Here is a 24,208-nt window from a genome sequence, read left to right as displayed (position 1 = left end):
CTTCATAGTAATCAGATAACGAGTCAACCATTTAAAGTGATCAGTGTTTGCCGTCCTGTAGCTGTGAGCTCATCTCCTGGTAAAGATGATGAAGATGATGCTCAGTGTGGTGAAAGCTTTCATCAGAGCTCTGATCTTTGATCTTCGCTGATCCTGGTTTCTTCTGTGTGTAACCTGAACGAGGGACAAGTGCTGCCAACACAGTATTAATGTGTGCTGTTTAAGTTGTTATTGTTTATGACAGCATTTTATAATGACTGTAAGTGCATTTATCATTTTCCATACACTCCCAGCTCCAGCAGACTGTGAACACTAGTTGTTGATATAGATTAGATATAGATATATAGATATAAATTTGTTATTCCCAGAAGTTTGCAGCTCTAATGTGGATAAAATTCCTCTCAGGTGAAAATAGTGGACACATATTAGCATTAAGGACGTGTCTTAAATGTAATTAATCAGTTTGTATACAGCGAGTGCAGAATTATTAGGCAAGTTGTATTTTTGAGGAATAATTTTATTATTGAACAACAACCATGTTCTCAATGAACCCAAAAAACTCATTAATATCAAAGCTGAATGTTTTTGGAAGTAGTTTTTAGTTTGTTTTTAGTTTTAGCTATTTTAGGGGGATATCTGTGTGTGCAGGTGACTATTACTGTGCATAATTATTAGACAACTTAACAAAAAACAAATATACACCCATTTCAATTATTTATTTTTACCAGTGAAACCAATATAACATCTCCACATTCACAAATATACATTTCTGACATTCAAAAACAAAACAAAAACAAATCAGCGACCAATATAGCCACCTTTCTTTGCAAGGACACTCAAAAGCCTGCCATCCATGGATTCTGTCGGTGTTTTGATCTGTTCACCATCAACATTGCGTGCAGCAGCAACCACAGCCTCCCAGACACTGTTCAGAGAGGTGTACTGTTTTCCCTCCTTTAAATCTCACATTTGATGATGGACCACAGGTTCTCAATGGGGTTCAGATCAGGTGAACAAGGAGGCCATGTCATTAGTTTTTCTTCTTTTATACCCTTTCTTGCCAGCCACGCTGTGGAGTACTTGGACGCATGTGATGGAGCATTGTCCTGCATGAAAATCATGTTTTTCTTGAAGGATGCAGACTTCTTCCTGTACCACTGCTTGAAGAAGGTGTCTTCCAGAAACTGGCAGTAGGACTGGGAGTTGAGCTTGACTCCATCCTCAACCCGAAAAGGCCCCACAAGCTCATCTTTGATGATACCAGCCCAAACCAGTACTCCACCTCCACCTTGCTGGCGTCTGAGTCGGACTGGAGCTCTCTGCCTTTACCAATCCAGCCACGGGCCCATCCATCTGGCCCATCAAGACTCACTCTCATTTCATCAGTCCATAAAACCTAAGAAAAACCAGTCTTGAGATATTTCTTGGCCCAGTCTTGACGTTTCAGCTTGTGTGTCTTGTTCAGTGGTGGTCGTCTTTCAGCCTTTCTTACCTTGGCCATGTCTCTGAGTATTGCACACCTTGTGCTTTTGGGCACTCCAGTGATGTTGCAGCTCTGAAATATGGCCAAACTGGTGGCAAGTGGCATCTTGGCAGCTGCACGCTTGACTTTTCTCAGTTCATGGGCAGTTATTTGGCGCCTTGGTTTTTCCACACGCTTCTTGCGACCCTGTTGACTATTTTGAATGAAACGCTTGATTGTTCGATGATCACGCTTCAGAAGCTTTGCAATTTTGAGACTGCTGCATCCCTCTGCAAGATATCTCACTATTTTTGACTTTTCTGAGCCCGTCAAGTCCTTCTTTTGACCCATTTTGCCAAAGGAAAGGACGTTGCCTAATAATTATGCACACCTGATATAGGGTGTTGATGTCATTAGACCACACCCCTTCTTATTACAGAGATGCACATCACCTAATATGCTTAATTGGTAGTAGGCTTTCGAGCCTATACAGCTTGGAGTAAGACAACATGCATGAAGAGGATGATGTGGACAAAATACTCATTTGCCTAATAATTCTGCACTCCCTGTAGTTATGGTAAGCAACTCTCTGCCTACACTCTTATAAATGTGATTAAAGTGAATTATTTTTGGCTCTAATTAGTAAACACAGAGTGAGTCTGCTGCTTGAAAAGAGCAGTGAGGGAACTGTGGCTCAGGTTTGAGGGTCAACCATCATCAACCAGAGCACAGTGGTCTCTGATCATCTTTCTGATTGGCTGCTGTACCAGTCAACAGTTTAAACTTTGACCTTTAACCTCTCTGCTGTGTTGTTTCCTCTTTCAGACAAGAAAAACATCACAGCTGAGTCTGGACAAACAACAACATCATTGTTGTTGTAGAGTGGAGCAGAGCTGATCTGAAGGAAGATTATGTCCTCTTGTACCGGGATGAGCAGTTTGATCCAGAAGAGCAGCATCTATCTTTTAAGAACCGGGTGGATCTGCAGGACAGACAGATGAAGGATGGAGACGTGTCTTTGATTCTGAAGAATGTGACGACTGCTGATAGTGGAACATATGAGTGTCGTGTCTTCATGAGAGGAGCAAACCGCAGGAAGAGAGCTCATCTGAAGACTAAGCCAATCACCACCATCAGCTTAAATGTTTCTCCAGGTGAGTGGTGAAAAGAGGTGAAGCTGCTTCCTGGTTGTTGATGTTTGTTCTAAAGATGTTGTTGATGAGACTTTGTAGAAAGCAGCTGGTCTGAGTGATGTGATCAGAGTGCAGTAGATAATGTCTGACAGCAGTTTGAAGAGGAAATGGATTCTGTTCTGTTCTTCACTCATCACCTACCTGACAGCTGACACCTCACACCTGTTTCTCCCCTGCAGGTCAGCCAGGAGGAGACACAGAGGATGGAGGGAAGGAGGCAGGGAAGGAAGCAGGAGGGAAGGAGGCTGGATCTGTTGGACTGAAACTTGGTCTTCCTGTTGGCGTTATTGTTGCTGCTGTTGTTGTTGTTGTTGGTGTTTTTTTAATCTACAGGAAACTTAAACCACAGAGTCAGGGTTCATACCAGCCTCCAGCTGAACAGCAGCCTGTTTGAAATGTGAAAATAAGATTTTCACAAGTTTTTAAATGTTATTTTTGTTTGGTGCAAACATCGACAAACAGTCCAACAGAGAAACAGAGTCAGGATTCAGGATTCGCCTCCTTGAACTCTCTCAGAGGGCTTCCAGCTGATCTGAGTCTCCTGCTGCTGTTCCAGCTTCTCAGAGCAGAGACAGACGAGGACATCCTGGATTTGTTGTTCAGCATCTTTGTGAACGATTTCATCACATTGTGTTGAACAGTTTTAAAGATGGATTCATTCCAAAAGAAGATTGAACTAATGTCGTACATTTCCTTCTTTTTCTTTAGTTTGCTTGAATTTCAGACGTGTCCTGTTTCTGCTGTGTGTGTAGCTGTTAGCTCATGACCTCTGCTCCTGCTGAGCTGAAGCCTCAGACTGTTTCTGTAGTTTAAATAGACATCTATAATATATATTTGTATATATTAAATTACACGGAGCTTTTATTTATTTCTGTTTATTTATACACTTTTAAAATTATTCCTGGTACAGATTTTATTGTTTTATGTTATTATTGATAAAAAAATGAGTGGATTTTTGTATACATGAATTCTCTTTTATAAAAAATATTTTCTAACCTGTATTCCAAAACGTTGGTTCTGTTCGTCTGGACGTAGCTTGTAAATGTCCTGTTTATAAGGTTGGGGAAACCTGCAGTCACTTGGATGAGTGACGAAACGTTTCTCCCACTGAAAACACCACGTCCAGGTGAACAGAGTCAACTTTTGGAGATTTACTTACCTGGATGATTGAACACGCATCAAGGCCCTTTCTCACCTGTACAGTCTGTTTTTGTTCTGTAAATAAATTTTCTTAACCTGAATGTTGCTTCCTGTTGCTTCATGAGTAAATCTGAAATGAAACTGAATAAGCTGAGCTGGAATCAGTCAAAAGTGAGTTTGTGTGAAATCATCTTTGCTTCTGCTTTTAAAGTGAGTTTTTCCCAACTATCGCCATCTGGTGGCCTTCAGAGAGAATGCAGGCGTCCATGTTTTATGCTGTGTCTACAATGTATCAGTGTGGTGCTATTAGTATAAGGTGGGATGTAGATTTTGTTACATTGTACCTGTGAGCACAAACTACAGGCATCAATAGGCAGGTCATGTACTTACATTCATACTGTGCTACAAACCCCTCAAAGTGCTTTTAATTAACCACATATTTATAAAGCAGCTTATTCTGGGCATTTCATCTCCCTCACATACACGACCAACCTAGAATCTTCCACTCCAGAGTAGCTGAGTGCAAACTCCACACAGAAAAAAAAGAAGCCCAGCAGGATTTGAACCTAGAACCTTCTTGCTCTGACAGGACAGCAACAACCTGCACCACCTATGGCAGAAACTGGATCTGTGCCAAAGCACCATTTCTCATGGCGCACTCTGACATCTGTATGACCTGTGCTGTTTTCTTTTTCACTCTAGGGAACCTTGGACTTTTGAGTCTTTGTCCTTTGTGGGGTTTACCTGTGCAGGTGAGTTTGATATCAAAATCTTATTAATTTCATACGACAGCTGAGTGCTGTTGGCTGCTCACAGAGAGGATACAGGTCTCCTGTCACCAAACCTCTGCTGTCATGTGGCAAAGCAGATGTTAGTTTTTAGATGTACTCACACACAAACAGTTTGGTGCAATTAAGTTGTGAAGACAAGACTTTTCTGTTCATAACTCAGCTGTCACCAGCAGAGGGAGGAGTCGAGGCAACGGCTGATCTAGAGAAATCTTCTCAGGGTAGCAAAATCAAAGTCATTTCTTTACACATATTACAGAATGTAACATCTGCATATGTATCATATACATGGTTAAAATACAGGAAATATACTTGCTGCCTACTTTATATAAAAAACAACTATTGTTTTCTTTAACACTCATAATTAAATATTTCACTTAAATAAAAAAGGTGAACTGTTTAGCTTATATGATAAATAAACATACAATGCAGAAAGCTACACAACATGAGACGGTTCATTTACAAACACTAGTCTAACTTAAGTTTCACACTCTGTTACACAATACTAACCTGATCTGCTTCTGTTGTTATAGACTGTACGTGGTTCCCACTGGTCTGACATTTCTCACTTTTACAGCTTTCAAACTGTGCTTTACCTTCTTTGTTATCTTTATTTTTTTAGCAAACTATTTTTTATTAACATTCTTTATTAACACAACTGATCTAAAAAAACAAAACAAAACATAAAAACCTACTGGGGAAAAGTTATTTTTTACTGTAAAAACCTCAGCTGTGTTTATTGGTGGTGGTAGGTAACGTCCGTGCTGCATTCACATCATCTAGTAGATCTTCTGAGGGTACTTCATGTAGATTTGGTAACCAGCTACACTGGATCCAGGTTTCAAGCTCAGTTCCTCTCGCACTCAACAATCCTTCTCCTATCGCACTTGGGGCTTTGTACCCAATCTCGGGTGGGGGTGATGATATGTCCCCCCTGACCTGGCGTCCTGGCTCCCCCTTGCCGTAGCATTTGTGTTGTACCTCATCAATCTCTAGCTGTGCGAGCAGTTCCTTCTGTCGAATGTTGGAACACTGAGCTACTGGTTGTTTCACCATCCATGTGGATGTTGGGTATCGAAGACCCCATAGGTCCCTCTTCCTGTCCATGTACCTCCTTCTGCTGGGGTTACTTGTGTAGTAGCGTTCCAACAACACCCTGTTTTCATCGCTTGCACACCAATGTCTTCTTGTCCAGTAGCCACTTCTCATCAGGGTGTCCTGGTTCAAATTTGTGAGATGCTTGTTTTAGTGTCACACCAGTCCATGATTTCACTTCTCTAATCATTCCTCACATGCTCCATGATGTCCTCTTATAATAAAACATCAGACTAAACCAAGTCTGCAACTCTTGAGGTCAAAAATGTCCTCCTGTGTCCAAACTATGCTCATAAAGCACGCTGTCACATGCTTTCAATTTTATATAAACCCTCCTACAAAGCATGAATGTTAACAGTAAATGTGCACGACAAACACATAGAAGCACTCAGAAACCATCTAGATAACTTTTATGTCAAAGGTCATGGAACATAAAATCATTGTGCATCATCTTATAATAAAAACATTTAAAAAGTTTGCTGACTTTATGCAAAAAATAAGGTTTCAAATTCTCCTGCAGATTGAAAATCAAATCAACCTTATGCAAAAGTTCAATAAGGAAGATCTGTAGTTACACATCTGTCTGCTTTCCAGGTGTTGGCACTGCTTTTCAAAATGGTGATAATGTGACAGACATCACATCTTCTTAAGATATCACACACAGAAACTAGAGATGGCACGATACCACTTTTTTATGTCCGATACCGATACCGATATCATAAATTTGGATATCTGCCGATACCGATATGAATCCGATATAGTGTTTTTTAATCAACAAAACTGTTTTTTAAATATCTTGCTGCATTTTGTATAAGTTCATACTCAAGTTTAAAACAACAACTACACTAAAGCTATTCTGTTATACCTGTATACAAAAAAAATATTTCATAGTTCAGCAATACTGATCAATCTAATAAACTTAGACCTACACCATCCTCCCTATTCTGGTATTTTAAAGAGTACTTAGCGTAAATATTAAGCAACCTAACTAATAGGGTTCCAACTCCCAGCAACAACAAAATTAAATAAATAAAAAATAGGGAACCACCCCTCACGCGCCACCTCATGATGCTTAATCGACGTAATCAACCTTAATTTGATGCAGTGTGAAAAAAAATGCACAGAAATCAATTATTTTTCAAGAAATATTAAATAGATTCAACATCTTTCTTCAACAAAATTGCAGACTGCACAGATGGTACCTTCCCAAAGTAAAAAGTACTATAGCTTACTAGGGTATATATATTAGACTTAATAGTCACTATATACAGTAATTGACTTCTATTCATTTTACATCAAATTAAAACTTTGGGTGTCAGATAATTATTTATTAAAAGCTAGACATTTTAAATGAGAATAAGAAAGAAAAGTATGTCTTTGTGCCCCCTTTTCCCAGTTAATGCCCTATCGGCCCCCCTGGCTAAACTTTGCTAGATCCGCCCCTGCACAGTTACCAGCCGTCAGCTACGTAGAAAAAGATCCTGGAGTAGAAAGTAATATTAAATAAATTCTAACAACAGCTGATCAAGCTTAAACGTGCTGCTGTTGTTCAGCCGCTGGTTTGCTCTTTCTGGCGCAAAGTGGACCAAAAACAAACGAGAGACACGGACTCCAACAGAAAAGCCGATCAGCTGATTTAAGCAGTTTCACGATTGAAGTAGCAGCCGGAGAGCGAGAGGCAGTCGCTCGTTAAGCTTAACACAGGAATGCTTTACAAACATTCAGAGATGGACTTACACACTTGCTTTACTTCTCTCGGGGATAACTTTGTCGGAGATGAAATGCCAGGTTGCTAGCAAAGCTCCACATGCTATCCAGACCACCGACAGGTCCTGCATGCCACAGCTGCTCTATCACGTGATGCATACTGCTCCGACGTGCTAACGTTCTGAGGTGAGTTACGGCGTGTTGCAAGTTTTGTGAGGTGCTTTCGTGATATTTAATGGATCGGATTACATTTTTTATTTTTCTCCGATATCCGATCCAGTAATTTAGGTCAGTATCGGACCGATACCGATACTTAATATCGGATCGGTCCATCTCTAACAGAAACAATGAAGGGCAGAAGGTTTGATCATCTTAAAGAACTGAAATAAACTGAATAAAGAGGGCGAGCTGTTAAAGGAGTCCTCTGCGGTTTCTATATTCCAGCTGTGGCCACAGCTGTTTAACCTCTGCATCCTCTATCAGCTGTCCTCCAGATGCATTTTAGGACCTGAGACATACTTCCAGCTTCCAGATATGTAAAGTACATCCTTACCAGAAGCTCGGGTCTCAGAAGGAAACTTACAGTCTGTTTGTTCTACTGTAACATTAAAGGTCAAAGGTCACATGAAAACTGTCATGCATTGGGAAAACTAATGCTCCACTGCTGCCATCTGCTGGTTGCTATCATGAAGTGACTGATCTTCCCATTTACACACAGTGCATATATTCGGCGGCCACTTTATTAGGTATACCTGGCTAGATGGATGGATGGATTGTTGTCACGTTCAAGAAATTACATTAGTTACATGGCACTTTATCCTGCAGGAATCAGCCTCAGCCGACACTGTGGTTATAAAGTGATGCACACAGTCAGTTAGAATACTTCAAGCAGGCTGTGGTGTTTAAACAATCCTCAGTATGGGGTCCAAAGTGTGCCATTAAAATATCTCCCACTACACCACCAGCACCCGGTTCTCCCTTCTGCAGAAGCAACAGGATCATGCTTCTGCAAAACTCCTCTGTGATCTGTGTTGTAACTCTGAACTTATCCATATGATCCTGTTTCTGATTGAATTCTCTAAAAAGTTAAATTTTCAACAGATTCTGGTTTATGTGAGTCATCTTCTTCCTTTTCGGAGCGGAATGTCAGGGATATAAAAAGGTTCTCAACTTCACTGGATCCACTTCATCATGTCTGCATGCCAATCGGTAGTGATTTGACACACACGCACAATGACTGATCAATGGTCATGAGAATTTGCACAATTATGATGAAGAAACTGACCTCCCTGCCCATTGTTCCTTCAGTGATTCTAGTTTCAGTCATTATGCAAATGTACTGTTTATAAGATTTGGGGAAACCTGCAGTCAGCTGAGACTGAAGAAGTCACTTGGATGAGTGACAAAACGTTTCTCCCACTGAAAACACCACGTCCAGGATGTATCGTCCAGATGAACAGAATCAACTTAATTATAGAAGTTTGTTTTTACAGTACTCACAGAGAACAGTTACAGCAGCAAACATGTTGCTGCAAACAACAAAATGTCTACAAATAATTTATTACAGATTTGTAATAAGATTTTCTTCAACTTTATCTAGTAGCTGAATTTTGTTTAACCCTTTTTTATTCATGGATTTTCAACAATGATTTCCTGAATCTTTCTGTCAAACACTAGTTTAATTTCTCTACACTAGCAGAAAAGCCAAAGACTGTACAAACATGGCTTCTGCCTGACTCAAGGAATTAAGCTTAGACTTTGAATTTGAGAGGATTGTTGTGAAAAACAAAAACACACCATCATTTACCATTGTTCACGTTTTTATTCTGAAAGGCCTGGTGAAGAATTTTCTATTAAGTATGAAAGATAAATTAAATTTTTATGGCACCATCTTCTTCTTCTGCTTCTTTATTAAAGAAAGAAGAATATCTCTCCATTTGAACTTTCTGGCCCTCAGTGGTTGTATGAGATTTCATTTCATTTTCATCTCCTTTGTGAGGAGAACAAACAGAATATAAACCAGTGTGTTTACAGTGAATGTGAGAACCAGTTAGAGAGCAGCAGCTGGATTCCAGTTGTTGGACTGGTGGACGACTGCTGGGCTGAGCAGAGCCTCTCTGTTCTCTTTATATACAGCAAAGTGAAAGAATAAGGACATGTCAGTGAACGCATCACAGTTATAACACAACTTTCTGTTTTGGGTCACATAAATGTTGAACTTTGGACACATTTTCTGCTGCTGCATGAGCAGTACATGACAAGTATCAGATCACACAGCATCTGCAGAGACGAGCAGCGTTGTTTCTGATACGTTTTAACCACAACTTGGCTCGGAGTGAAATCTAAATACTGCTGCACTCACTCTGAACCCTGATGAAGAAAGAAGAGGAGTCCCTGGAGCAGAACCAGGAAACACTGAAGAGATTATATGTCTCAGCTGGCTGGAAACTCCTGTTCCCTTGGAAAGGCTGGAGGAGGCGGCCTGGGAGAGGGAGGTCTGGTCTGTTTTTAGGCTGCTGCCCCACTGACCCGGCTGTGGATAAGCTCACATTTTACTAGAATGAGGATGTGTGCGCACTTTTTTTTCCTACTCTCTCACTTTGAACTTGAGTTTGTTTGTTTTAACTTCTTTTCCTTTCTTTTCCTGTTCATAGTAAAGGAAAAGTTCAATTCTGATTAACAGATTTTTCATCTTTGTACTAAAAGATCAACAGCTGTACCTCTGTGGTCTTTGACTGTTATCTTGTGTTAGATGATGATGTCATCCATAAGTGACGTCTCCCCTGTCTGAAACACACACAGAGGACATCGGTGCAGACAGTGCAGTCCTGTCACTGACATAACCTCACAAGTATCAACAACACAAAAATAAATCACATTAATTATAGAAGTTTATTTTTACAGTACTCACAGATTTAATTTAATTTTAATTTAATTTAATTTATTACAGATTTGTAATAAGATTTTCTTCAACTTTATTTAGTAGCTGAATTTTGTTTAACCCTTTTTTATTTATGGATTTTTACTGACTTTTACTGACTGACTTTACTGACTCAAGGAATTAAGCTTAAAGTTTAAATTTGAGAGGACTGTGGTGAAAAAACAAACAAACAAACAAAAACAAACCATCGTTCACTGTAAAGGTCGCCAGAGTTTAAAGAACTGTATGGATTGTGTAAATCTCACAGTTAAAGCCTGCTTGCTGTGTTTCCTGGGTTTCTGAGCAAAGATGAGAAACCTGCAGTCTGTCCTCTCACTTTCATTCAGGAAGAGCAGAGCAGAGCCAGGAAGAGGAGCTGAGGAAGGCAGGAAGAAGGAGCTTGGCTGAGAACATGGACTATGTTTAGGTGTGAGCACTACAGCTGCAGCACAGCTGTGGACTCCACCCTGATGATTGTTTGAGTGAGTGAATTTTCTCTGTTTAGTTTGCTATTTAAACATGTTTGAGTGATTTGTTGCCTCTGATTGGCAGCTGAAAACTATGTGAAAAATGATTGCATATTTGATAGTGGATCCTTCTTTAGCCAGGTTTGTCACACAGTTTCTTCTTATTCAGCATTTAAACAGACAGATCTGTGTCTACAGTTTGAAACAACCTCACACTGAAAAAATGTGAAATGTGGAGCACTGCTTTCAAATGAAAAGCCTCATATTTTTACATGTTACGTTATTATTATTATGTGTTTGATCTGGGGTCAGCTGGTACTAGAAATTGGCGATATATATGATTGAATTGAATCGAATTGAATGTATCCTCCCCCAACCTCAGACTTCTGTCATAAACATGATATAAACATCAATACTAACTTGTATTGGTACCAAGGAGGCGCAGGCATGTCTGTACGTGTCCTGTGGTTAGGTTTAGGCATTCATTTTTAAATGTCAAAGTTAGGGCAAGTGGCTAGGGAATGCATTATGTCAATGAGATGTCCCCACGAAGATAGCAAGACCCGCCGTGTGTGTGTGTGCATGTCTGTGTGCATGTGTTTTTTCTCTTGCTTCATGAGAAGCTTGCAGAGTTTTGCAAGAGTGGCATGCAGTTTCCATGGTGACATTAATGTTTACTTGAATGCTTACGTCAGTTTTGTCTTTTGACCGAAAGACACAAGAGGGGGATTCCTGTAGCAGAGGCTATGTGTGTGTGTGTGTGTGTGTGTGTGTGTGGTGTGTTCTCCTCAAGCCCTGCAGCTGTTAAGATGCCCAGTTCACAAGAAATGTAACACCCTTTGTAAGTCTTTACAGTCCTTTCTAATTACATCTTTGAGTACAAACAGATTTGTTGTTTTATCTGCACATTTATTAATTATGACTCACTAAAACAGAGATCTCTCTCTGGCCACATATTCAAAAAACCTGCTAAGCACTTTTGCATGGAGGATGGAAACAATAACTCACAAAAAACACCATTAAAAAATTAATTCAGATTTTTTTTTGTGATGTACTAAATCTTCTTTAATGTCGTTTTAAAAAGGAAATAAGTGAAATGATTCAAAATCAAATTTGGGATCATATTTTTTTTATCTTTGCAATGAAAATTTCTTTACTCCTTCTGTCTTTGCAGTTTACTTTCATTTTACTGGTTCTGCTGAGTCACTGGCCATTCCAGCAGAAACCTGTCATAAAGTCTCTGGTTCCTTTTTGCTGTGTGCGTCTTGTTCCTGCCCATCACTTGTTATTTATCCTTGTAAAGAATAAGAAGTGACACTGGAGCGACACAGAGCCCTTATCCTCACAGTGCAGCGGTGGATTCAGCCTGTTTAAGGTAACTAACAATGCTAATGCTGTCAGACACTGAGGCCTGTTGCATGCACACAGTGTTCGAGCAATAGCTGCAGCCCACAGCCTTTAAAATAGTGATTAAAATCCTGTCTGTAAGCAAAGTGTCATCAGACACTAATCTTTCAAACACTTGAGATTAAACTGAGCTGACAGCGAATCGTTCCTTGTATTACTGCACAAGGGGAAGACTGGAGATGACAATAATGATTTAATGAATTTTGTTTTCATTACACGAGTGCACACTTTCATTCTGAATGTAAAGTAAATGACCTGTGTAGTTTTAGGAAATTGTATCAGACCAGCACACAACAAACATGACAACAAATGAGAAGAATTTAGAAGCTCACAAGTTTTTCTTTCTTAAAGAACAGGCTCTGCTAATACTAGTGTGTGTCTGTGTGTGTTTTTGTGGGTTGTCTGTTCACATGTCTTAACTAGATTATTTCCCATTTAAAGAAACAAACAAAAGAACAACATGCATTAAATTATTTCATTGACCCATAGTTCTCACTTTGCAAAGGCAGTCTGATTAAAGTGTTTGTTTACATGTGAACATCGTTAAAATGCGTCTGTTAACAGTTATGTTTTTACAATCTCCACCTGATCACCATCCAGCAGGAGGATCAGTGAGTCCTGAGGCTGTGCTACCAACCAGGATTTCATCTGATCCAGGTAACTTCAGGGTGTCTGTACTGCTGGGGTAAATCACCACGGTAACTTAATCAGATTGGAGATCAACAATACTGTAGTTTAGCTTTTTCTCTCACGCTGCTGATTTTGTATAAAATACACAACATATATTTTAACTTTACTTACTCAGTAAACCCTGGTTAAACTTAACAAACTGAGCTTTGTGTGACTGCTTATTCTGAACAACAGTGTTGGGGTAAGATACTCTGGGTGTGCTGAACTCACTACAGATTTTACCTCAGATGTGTAACTTCTGACTCATAAATATGTGTTTCAATCTATGCAGTGTTTCAAAATTCAAATCAATTTGACCACAAGCAAAACCATTGTACTGATTTCTAAGTAATTTACAAACAATTTACTTTCTGTTTCACAAGTCTGATCCTCATTTTGCTTCCTGTGAGCACACATGTCTAAAAATATGTGTACTATTTTTAACTGCCCAAGACGCAGAGATCTATGGGGCGCTGTTTGTAAAGTGAGATATGCTGAAATTAACTGAAAATGTTTTCCACATTTAGCTCAAAAACCTACAAAAAATGTTTTTTTTAGTCATTTTTACAACATTTAGTAAAGTATTTGTAACTTTTCATATTTAAAACACAATTTTAAATGTGAAATCTAAATATTAAATTTTAAATCTAAATGTTAAACGTGGTCAGGTTGTGTCTGCTCTCCCCGTCACTTGTCACCACCATGAGCTGCTTCACTTCTTGCCTACAAGCATGTCCAGTGATTTAGCTGCATAGATAACATAGCTTCACAGCTGACCTTGGCATCATCCACCAGAAGGGGAGTCCTGCCATACTCAGATTCATACCCTGGCCTGGGAGACTAGGTCTCGTCAGATAGGGAGAAGCCAAGGTTCGCTCCACAAGAGGGGCATAATCTCCGCTAACCAATGGGACCTCGTCACTCTGGTTAGAGTGGGAGAAATTAAGGCCAGTGGAGGAAACGCATAAAGCAGAGCATGTGGCCAATTGTGAGCTAATGCATCTACCTCTAGCAGAGCCTCCTGGTCCCTCGGGGAGAAATACAGTGGACACTGAGCGTTCTCCATTGAGGCAAACAGGTTGACCTGTGACTGGCCAAAGCGGGTCCAGATTTGGGTCACCACATGTGGGTGCAGGGTCCAGTCCCCGTACTGCGGTTCCCCTTGGACATTAAGTCTGCTCTCAAGTTCAGAGCTCCTGGAATGTGAATATCGCTCAATGACAACAGAGTGATGCTGCCTGCTCCACATGATCAGTCTGCGAGCCAGCATGTGCAAAGGAAGGGACCGTATCCCGCTCTGTCTGTTGATGTACGCCACAACAGTGGTGTTGTCTGTTCTGATCAGAACATGGCAGTTTCTTTAATGGGAAGAAAGTGTCTCAGTGCTAGAAATGCTACTAGCAATTCTAGCCAGTTTATGTGAGCACCCCCAGTTGCCGCTGTGGCACCCCAGCCCGTGAGACTCGCGTGCGTGGTCACCACCTTTCTGGCTGTGACAGCCCCCAGTGACACCCCCTGAGTGAGAAATCTGGGATTTCTCCAACAGTGGAGTGAACTGTTTCTCCAACAGTGGAGTGCCACAGCACAGTCTGCTGTGACTCTGATATGGCGGTGAATATGGTGCTTTCGATTCAGTCTCAGTGATGCTACCCATGGCTGAAACTCCCTCATATGCAGTCTGCCAAGTGGAATGACCGCTAGTGAAGACGCCATTAATCCCAGCATCTGCAGGAGTCTTCTGAATGGGAGATATCTTCCCACCTGAAAAATGCCGGCATGTGTGCATTTTTTAAATTCTGTCCACAGAGAGAGTCACTCTGTACAAGGTGGAGTTTAGAGTTATTCCTATGAAAGAGACGGTCCCAAAAAGGCCAGCGGGGTCAATGCTTTCATCCAGAATGCCAGTTCAACCATCTTGCCCTCTCCTGTAGGACAATGATGCTGAGAGCTCTGCCCGCCGCTTGTACTGCTGCTCTAGTGAGGTGGAGACACTGGTCCGTAACGACGGCCAGCTCTTCCCACGGCTTGCTAGCATCCGAGTTTGCAGCAGTCTGGTCCTGGAGCTCCGCCAAGTAGGCTAGCAGGAGCGAAGGGGCGAAGGGATGGACCAGATGACATGGAAAGTTTCTAGTTTGGGTGGAGATGAGATGCAACCAGATTCTCCACTGTGGGAATTTGGTAGATGCCCTTCTCTTTCATTCCAGCGCAGTCAAACGCCGCTGCTCCCTGCACGGGGTTGGGTGACGAAACCCCGTCACATGCTGCTGCTTTGCCCAGCAGCATGTGACCTCGTCCACGCATTCAGGGAAAAGCGGTAGTACCTGCTTAGTAGTGCGCTGTGCTTTGGGGAGCCTTTTACCCTCGTATCGTGATGTGGAGTTCTCCATTGTCACAGTGGGCCATGGGATTGCCAGCTTTTCAGCTGCCCATTTTGCAACATCAAATAACTCTATGCCGCGGGACTATGTGCCGGGGTTATCACAGTCGGGCCCTTGTGTCGCAGAATTCCAAACAGAGGGGGCAAAGAAAACGTTGTCATCCTCGTCTGAGATGAGATGTTCCGACGCTCCCTCAGAGGTTTCCCTGAGTAGCTCGTCATGAACCTGAATGGAATCCGATAACATAGCTTCGCAGCTGATCTCGGCATCGTCCACCAGTGGGAGGACAATATCCATCTCATCCCCACAGCTGGTGCCTGGTGTGGCTGACTCAGGGTGCCTCATTGGTGGGCTGATTTGAGATAGCTTTGGGTCCTTCTTTGACAGGCTAGCCTGACGGGCTAACCTTCAGCAAAGGCTTTTTAGGGTGTGTTCACATGAACCCAGTGTGGAAATAGCCACTTGAGCGTGTTGCAGCCCGAGGCACATCACACAAGCGTCATGTGTATCTGAACCTGAGATTTTGCAACCGCAGGGGCAAATTCTGGGCAGCGGTTTGCAGTCTGCCATATTAAGGAAGTTTGGTGTAGCTAGCTTGGAATGGCTGGACAGCTGACGCTGATCTTTTTTCTTCTCTCGGTTGGGTAGCTATGGTGAGCTAGTATGACCTAGCTGACCTAGAGCGTTCCCCATAGTGAGACACCGAAACGAGTGTTTGAAAGAGAACGGACCCTCCGATGTTTTCAGCCAAATCGCTGGATGTGCAGAAGTGAAGCAGCTCATGACGGTGAGAAGTGACCATCAGGGGAGAGCAGACACAATCTGACCACTACCAGCACACTTTTGCACCGGGGGATTTAGTAAAGCTTTTATTTTGGTATTTCCGTTGATCCGTACAATAAATTTTCATGTTAGCTAAATATTTAGTTTCCTGTAACATTTACATTTAATATTTAAATTTAAATATGACATTTAGATTTAAGATTTAGCATTTAGATTTAAATATAATATTTAGATTTAACATTTAATATTTAGATTTAACATTTAAAATTGTGTTTTAAATATGAAATGTTGTAAAAACTGCCCCGAAAAAATGTTTTTGTAGGGCTTTCAGTTAAATGTGGAAAAATGTTGCCGTTAATTTCAGGATGTTTCACTTTACAAACGGTGTCCCATAGAGATCACGTCACATGCCCACATTTATGCTACTGTTAGCACTTTGTGCTCTCATCTAACATGTGATATCCTGTCATATCAGGTAATTCCTTCACACATTTGCTGAACATAAACATTTTGGAGGGTAAATAATCACTATTCACTGTTAGACATACACATTTGTAAATCTTAGTTTATGTTTGTGGATCATATCAGAAGCTTTGGTAACATAAACATCTTGTGTATTTTCAGTCGACTCAGCTTCTCTTTTAAACTATGTAACACTCTGAATTTGGGATCTGCAGGACAACCTGAGATGGATACTTGCAAATCTGTGATATTCTGCTGGATTCTGCTCGTCTGCTTTTCACCGGCTGAATATGCAGGTGAGACCAGCAGGTATCACTGTGTCTACTACTGGGAACTGAATTGCTTTCATTGTCACTTATATATATACAATTTAGATTATTAAATTCAAAATAATTAAAAAGCTCATTTACACCATGTTCCCCCCTTATAGCACTTTTTGGTCTGCTGATAGAAGGAGGGACAGAGGGAAGTACTGAATAGTTGTTGGTGAGCAGGAATATTTCATGGGATGTTGACATAGCAACTTTTCCCGTATTTATCTCACACACATATTATGTGAGAATTGTAAAGAATGACCAAGAGGTAACAAAAATAGTACCAATAATCTTGATAATGATGATAATAAAGACAGGTTTGTGCGTATGTGCTGTTGGGCCAATGAGACTCACTGATGAGATAAAGTTAAATTGTGATTTTTTTTTTGTGACATTTACTTATTTAAAGTGTAATAACTTATTTTCAAATCGTCTTTAATACATGTAAGTTCCTACAGCTGTGCTTGATGCAGGAGTAGCAATAAGTCAAAGAAGCTGTCCACCTTTATAGTACCCCGACTTACAAAATTAATACATTCCTGGGGGTCTTTCGTATGTCGAAGCACCCATCGCGCCTTTTGAATGAACTATAGGCTAATTGCTAACGGCAACAACAATACGTCGTTCAAGTGGAACAGCAAAGCCAAGGGGTTGTCACATGATTCTGAAGGCACTTACAGTCATTTTATAATGACTGTAAGTACATTTATCTTTTTCCACACACTCACAGCTCCAGCAGACTGTGAATGCTAGTTGTTGATATAGATATAGATATAGATATATAGATATAGATTTGTTATTCCCAGAAGTTTGCAGCTCTAATGTGGATAAAATTCCCCTCAGGTGAAAATAGTGGACACATATTAGCATTAAGGACGTGTCTTAAATGTAATTAATCAGTTTGTATAGTTATGGTAAGCAACTCTCTGCCTACACTCTTATAAATGTGATTAAAGTGAATTATTTTTGGCTCTAATTAGTAAACACAGAGTGAGTCTGCTGCTCGAAAAGAGCAGTGAGGGAACTGTGGCTCAGGTTTAAGGTTCAACCATCATCAACCAGAGCACAGTAGTCTCTGATCATCTTCCTGATTGGCTGCTGTACCAGTCAAGAGTTTAAACTTTGACCTTTAACCTCTCTGCTCTGTGTTGTTTCCTCTTTCAGACCAGAAGACGATCACAGCTGAGTCTGGACAGAACGTCACTCTGACATGTCGAGCTCCAAACAACAACATCATTGTTGTTCTAGAGTGGAGCAGAGCTGATCTGGAGCCAGATTATGTCCTCCTGTACCGGGATGAGCAGTTTGTTCCAGACAACCAGCATCCTTCTTTTAAGAACCGGGTGGATCTGCAGGACAGACAGATGAAGGATGGAGACGTGTCTTTGATTCTGAAGAATGCGACGACTGCTGATAGTGGAACATATGAGTGTCGTGTCTTCGTGAGAGGAGCAAACCACAGGAAGAGAGCTCATCTGAAGACTAAGCCAATCACCACCATCAGGTTAAATGTTTCTCCAGGTGAGTGGTGAAAAGAGGTGAAGCTGCTTCCTGGTTGTTGATGTTTGTTTCTAAAGATGTTGTTGATGAGACTTTGTAGAAAGCAGCTGGTCTGAGTGATGTGATCAGAGTGCAGTAGATAATGTCTGACAGCAGTTTGAAGAGGAAATGGATTCTGTTCTGTTCTTCACTCATCACCTACCTGACAGCTGACACCTCACACCTGTTTCTCACCTGCAGGTCAGACAGGAGGGTCTGTTGGACTGATAGTCGGTCTGTCTATTTGCGCTGTGCTTCTTGTTGCTGCTGTTGTTGGTTTTTTGATCTACAGAAAACATAAACAACAACAGAATAAGGATTCCTACCAGCCTCCTCGAGCTGAACAGCAGCCTGTTTGAAATGTGTTAGAGCTTCTTTTTTTCCTCATCTGAGTCTCTTGCTTCTCTTCCAGCTTCTCCAAGGTGACACTGAGCATTCAGGGTAAAGACATTTGAAAATGTCAGGTTATAATAATAGTTTTAATAATCAGAATCAGAATCAGAATAGTGTTTATTGGCCAAGTATGCAGACACATACAAGGAATTTGGTTCTGGTAGATGGTGGCTCTCAAGCACAGCAATGTAAATCACACACACACACACACACACACACGCATGCACGCACACACACACACACACACTATGTGCGTCTATATATACACTACACATGCATACACATACATACACAAAGCTGTGTAAACCAACTATAAATAACTCATCTAAACTTATATACATAAAATACAGAAATGAAATGAGGTGGAATGAATACTACAGAATGTACATAATAAACAGAAACAAGAAAAGTGCGAGAGAGCGCAGTACCAAGGCTGCCATCCACGGCGCCATCTTGAATGACCAATAATAATAGTTTTTAAGAAGTAGAAAACTGTCCCAAAGTTAAAGTTGAGCCTTTAGCTCCTCACTCGCTCATCGACCTTCATGAACACCAGCTGAAGTCTTCATAAGTAGTTTAGTTTATCAGACTAAACTTGTCTTTATACTGTGAGCTGTAGCTGCTACTTCCTGCTCTCGACCTCCTGCTGAGCTAATATCAAACTATCTGCTGCTTCACTTTAAACACATAAAACACTCATGTTTATATCACAGAAGCTTCTAATGTTTATTATATTTAGCTTTAAGCACTGCACACTTTTTTACTTTATTATTGCACACTGTATGTAATATATTTATTTCTATGAGCAGGAATCTTGTTTCGTTTTCTTTCTGTAACAATAAATCTGTTTTTATCAGAAACTTTCTGACCTGTTGACTCATTTCATGCAGTTTTCAGGGATTTTCTGTTTATAATGTTTGTTTTTATTATAAACGAGCCTTCAGATGGTTGTTGTTGTTTTCTGGTGCTTCATGAATAATCTTGAACTGAAGCTGAATAATTTGAGCTGGACTCAAACAAACCTCACTGAGCAGATGTGTAAACTGGATCTAACTCCACTTTCTCTGGTTGGTTAACCAGCAGCTGCTTATCACAGGATTGGCTCAGCTGCTCCAGCCTGATGACCGTGACTCTCTGAGCAGCACAACAGGACTTTACAGTGTTTCCTGTTTCCTTTGAACACTCATCAAAGTGTGGTTGTATGAGGGTAACATCATGAGGAGAACAAACAGAATATAAACCAGTGTGTTTACAGTGAATATGTCAGGTCTGAGCTGCTGTGTGGACCAGTTAGAGAGCAGCAGCTGGAAACAGTCGTCTGAAAACAGATTTATCATCTAAAAGAAGAGCAGCGTCTTTTACTGTAAGCTTCTCTTTAGTGACGATGTCATCCATAACTAATGTCTCTGCAGGATCACTGTCTGCACGGTAAAACGCAAAATGCAGGCAAAATAAATCACATATGGATTTTTTTTACTATTCAAAGAGAACATTTACAGCATAAAAACATCAGGTTGTTGCTGCAGATAACAAAACGTCTACAAATAATTTATTATAATTGATAAAGAACAGATTTGTTGAAACTTTAGTAGCTGAACTGGGAAAGAATGTTGATCCCTTTTGTAATTCAGGGATTTAAAACAATGATTTCCTGACTCTGTCTGTCTGAAATGTAACACTAGTTACATTTCATGCAAAAACTGTTAGGTCAAAGTGGAAGGCAAGGACTGTACAAACATGGCTTGTGCTTGGCCTGACTCATAGAATTAAGCTTAGAGTTTGAATGTGAGAGGACTGTTGTGAAAAAAACAACAACAATTCACTCTAAAGGTCGCCCAGCAAAACATGATAACAACATAATGACTTGTGATCATTTGTCAAGGTTTTCAGAGTTTAAAGGACAGTCTGGATTCTGTTAATCTGACAGTTGCAGCCTGCAGTGGATTTGATTTGTTTGGATTTTGGATCTGAGCAAAGATGAGAAAACTGCAGTCTGTCCTCGTGGAGTTTCTTACTTTGATTCAATGAGAAGAGCAGAGCCAGGAAGGAAGAGCCTGGCTTAGAACAAGGACTATGTTCAGGTGTGAGCTACACTACAGTAGTGATGGTAAATTTGATTCTTTTTACTGAATGGAGTTTTAATGAGTCACTCACCAAAGTGAATCGGATTTTTGAGTCATTTGATTCACTGAGTCAGTTGACCAGAGAGTTAAAAAAAAAGTACATTTTCACTCAAACTTAATTTGTTTCTCTTTTCATGTATATCCTACTGCTAAGATGAATGATTCTAAAAAAAAAAAAAACCCAACTATTTTATAGAGCAAAAAAGAGCAAAAACATTTCTAAAATTAAGCAATTTCCTATCAAAATTGCTTAATAAACATTTATTTTGTTTATTTTTTTTATTAGTATTCTCCTTAAATGTGTTAAATATATATTTTCTCATCTAAATGTCCACTGAAATGTGCGCCAGGGGGCGGTAATGTGCCTTAACATTGGTTGCCAACCAAGAAGAATAAGAAGCTGTGAGCCAGGAGGGAGGGGGTGAGTGAGTGAGTGTCACTACCCGATCCGTACCGGAAACCCGATCGGTACCCCGCATGCGCAAATCTTACGTCACTTCCTCTCTTTGCCAACATTGCGACATTCAATATATTTGAATGATGCGGTTAGCGCCCAGTTAGCTCCTAGCATTTCTCAACAGCTCTGCCTCCTTTTCGACTGCCCGGGACATTTAAACAATGGATAATCCGTATACAAAGAAATTCATGCTTTTCTCCTCAACAGAGAGCGTCCCCCGATTGAGCAACAGCGCCGTAAAATAAGAAGAATGGCGCCTAATTACAGAGTTAATAATGCAGACTTTGTAATATCTCACATGTAGATTCATCAGCCAGATTAAGTGTTTACTGGCAATTGACAGTGATAGCGCACATCATCATCACTATTCCAACAATCCTCTCCTCACAGACAAGCATAAACACACTCGACTATCGCTAAATCAAATTTAACACACGTTTGTAATGACGCTAATTCAGTTTATAATAGGGTTTATTCGCTCGGTCAGCAGATGGCGGTATCCTCGTACACTGGGGAGTACACTGCCATTAAACGAACAGAAGAAGAAGAAAACATCTGCACATGCGCGGTACGGATCGGGTAGACTCGATTTGTACGGTCAGACTTTACACATGCGCAGTAAGGATCGGGGAGTCCTGATCCGTAACTATCTTTTTATTTTTCGTTTTTGTCTACATTGTACTGAAATGCTTCATTATTGCAAAGATTTTAAGATATACTTGTTATTCTTAACATCTTAACAGATACTCTGGGCTGTAACTATCGTAAAACACTACGACCGGAAGTAGAAACCTTTCGCGCATGCGGGGTACCGATCGGGTTTCCGGTACGGATCGGGTAGTGACAGGGAGCATTCGTTCGCTCTATAGTAGCGGCCGCCATTAGCCGGAAACTGGAGCTTGGCTGTGCCGCGCTATGAATTCTGGGATATGGTGGGCCAGGAAGGACACACCCGACCCATCCTACAAATTCAGGGCAAAGGAGGACGCATTTGTCGGCTGCATTCGGAGGAGTCTATGAATTTGGACAGCCTTCGGCGCGTCGCTGTGACGTAATCGGTCTACAAATGCGGCCTCAGGAGGATGCAGCCCATGAATTTGGACACGACCTATGATTCAGCACAGGAGGGAGGGGGTGAGTAGCTCAAATGTGTTGTTAGCATGTTAGCAGAGCGATGCTACTGTGAACGGAGGAGCTATTTTCTTGATGTGAGCTTCTACTCAGGGTTTTTTCTTCCAGTTCAGAGCAGAAATTTTTTGTTAAGATACTGGATGTTGTGTTTTTTCTCCACAATTTTAATTATAAGCTAGATACATTGCTGCTAACAGCAACAGGGATGAGTCAGTGAGTCCGTTGGGCTTGTGAATCATGATTCATTAGTCAGTAAAGTGATTCTCGAGTATTGAACGATTCAATTCAACAGACAGATCTGTGTCTACAGTTTGAAACAACTCATATCCAAAAAATGTGAAATGTGGAGCACTGCTTTCAAATGAAAAAGGTGGAAAACAATAACTCACTAAAAACCCCATTCAAAAAAGTAAAATTCTGATATTTTTCAGGATTTTCAAAATGTTTTTTAATGTAGTTTTAAAAATAAGTAAACTTCAAAATCAAATTAGGGATCATATTTTTATGTTATCAATAAAAATTTACTTTGCAGTTTACTTTCCTTTTATTGGTTCTGCTGAGGATGTTCCAGTAGAAACAACCTGACGGAGGAATGTGAGCTATGCAGTGATGTAAGGAGCTCTCTGATTGGTTAGAGAGAAAGCGCGTCACCAGAGTTACTTTAGGCTCTGGTTTCTTGTTGCGCTGCAGAGTACAGGCTGTTGTTTCTGCACGTGGCGTGTTATTCACACTTGTAAAATCTTCAGCTGTGACATATGAAGAATAAGACGTGACAGTAGAGCGACACAGAGTCTTTATCCTCACAGTGCAGCGGTGGATTCAGCCTGTTTAAGGTAACTAACAATGCTAATGCTGTCAGACAGCACTGAGCTGTTACATTCATACACAGTGTCTTTAAAATAGTGATTAAAACGCTGCCTGTAAACAAAGTGCCATCAGACAGGATGTCATCACTAAACTTTCAAACACATCAGATTAAAATTGTCATGATACGTTGTGTGGCAGGCAGGGGAAGGACCCAAGATGCAGGTTCACAGACACGGAGATAAACTCAAAAAACACAGCTTTATTGCTGGCCACGGGAAGCAATACAGAATAAACTAAAACTGGGAAAACTAACGCATGAACTGTACAAGGAACCGAACCACGGGGAGAATTACACACAACATGAGGGAGAACGCGACGCCGAACAGAGGAAGACGCAGACAGAAATACACAGAGGGTTAACGAGGAAAGTGGGAACACACGGGGAACACAGGTGACACAGATAACCATAACGAGACAGGGCGGGGTGAACATAACGCTGATGGGTACAGGCACAGAGGTTCAGACAGGAGGAGAGAGAGCACGGGAAGAACGCAGACATAACGGGCTAGGGAAAACATAGAATAAAGCACAAAGAGAGACGAGGGCTCATAAATACACAGAGGGGCACACAGGGGGTAAGAGTCACGAAGGGAAAACACATGAGGAACAACGTAACAGATCAACCCAGGAAGCATGGCCTAAATAAAGAACAAAATACAAAAATACATGAAAACTAAGAATACTGGGCCCACATGGCCCAGGACCATGACACCACCCCCCCCTAAAGGGCTGGCTCCTGACAGCCCAAACCCGAGAAACAAAAACAGAAAACAACCCACCCAGGGCGGGAGGCGGGGACCAGGACGGAGGGACCAGAACGGGAAACAAAACAAACAACAGAAAACACAGGAGCACATGACTGTAGTCAAAATAAAGTTCAGGGGGCCGACCCAGAGCCCACAGGCACAAGAGT

General features: G+C 41.0%; 1 protein-coding gene across 1 annotated transcript; it reads left to right on the top strand.

Annotated features, from left to right (window-relative positions):
• Positions 1-12,795: 12,795 nt before the first annotated feature.
• LOC113017292 (CD226 antigen-like) lies at positions 12,796-18,716 on the top strand. The gene is made up of 4 exons (XM_026160462.1): positions 12,796-12,836; positions 16,687-16,767; positions 17,950-18,306; positions 18,526-18,716. The coding sequence occupies exons 2-4, from the start codon at positions 16,698-16,700 to the stop codon at positions 18,681-18,683; spliced, it is 585 nt and encodes a 194-aa protein (XP_026016247.1). The 5' UTR covers positions 12,796-12,836; positions 16,687-16,697; the 3' UTR covers positions 18,684-18,716.
• The last annotated feature ends 5,492 nt before the right edge of the window (positions 18,717-24,208 follow it).

Source organism: Astatotilapia calliptera, unplaced genomic scaffold (assembly GCF_900246225.1).
Source record: "Astatotilapia calliptera unplaced genomic scaffold, fAstCal1.2 U_scaffold_1, whole genome shotgun sequence".
Classification (NCBI taxonomy): Eukaryota; Metazoa; Chordata; class Actinopteri; order Cichliformes; family Cichlidae; genus Astatotilapia; species Astatotilapia calliptera.
This window is presented reverse-complemented; position numbering and strand designations above follow the sequence as displayed.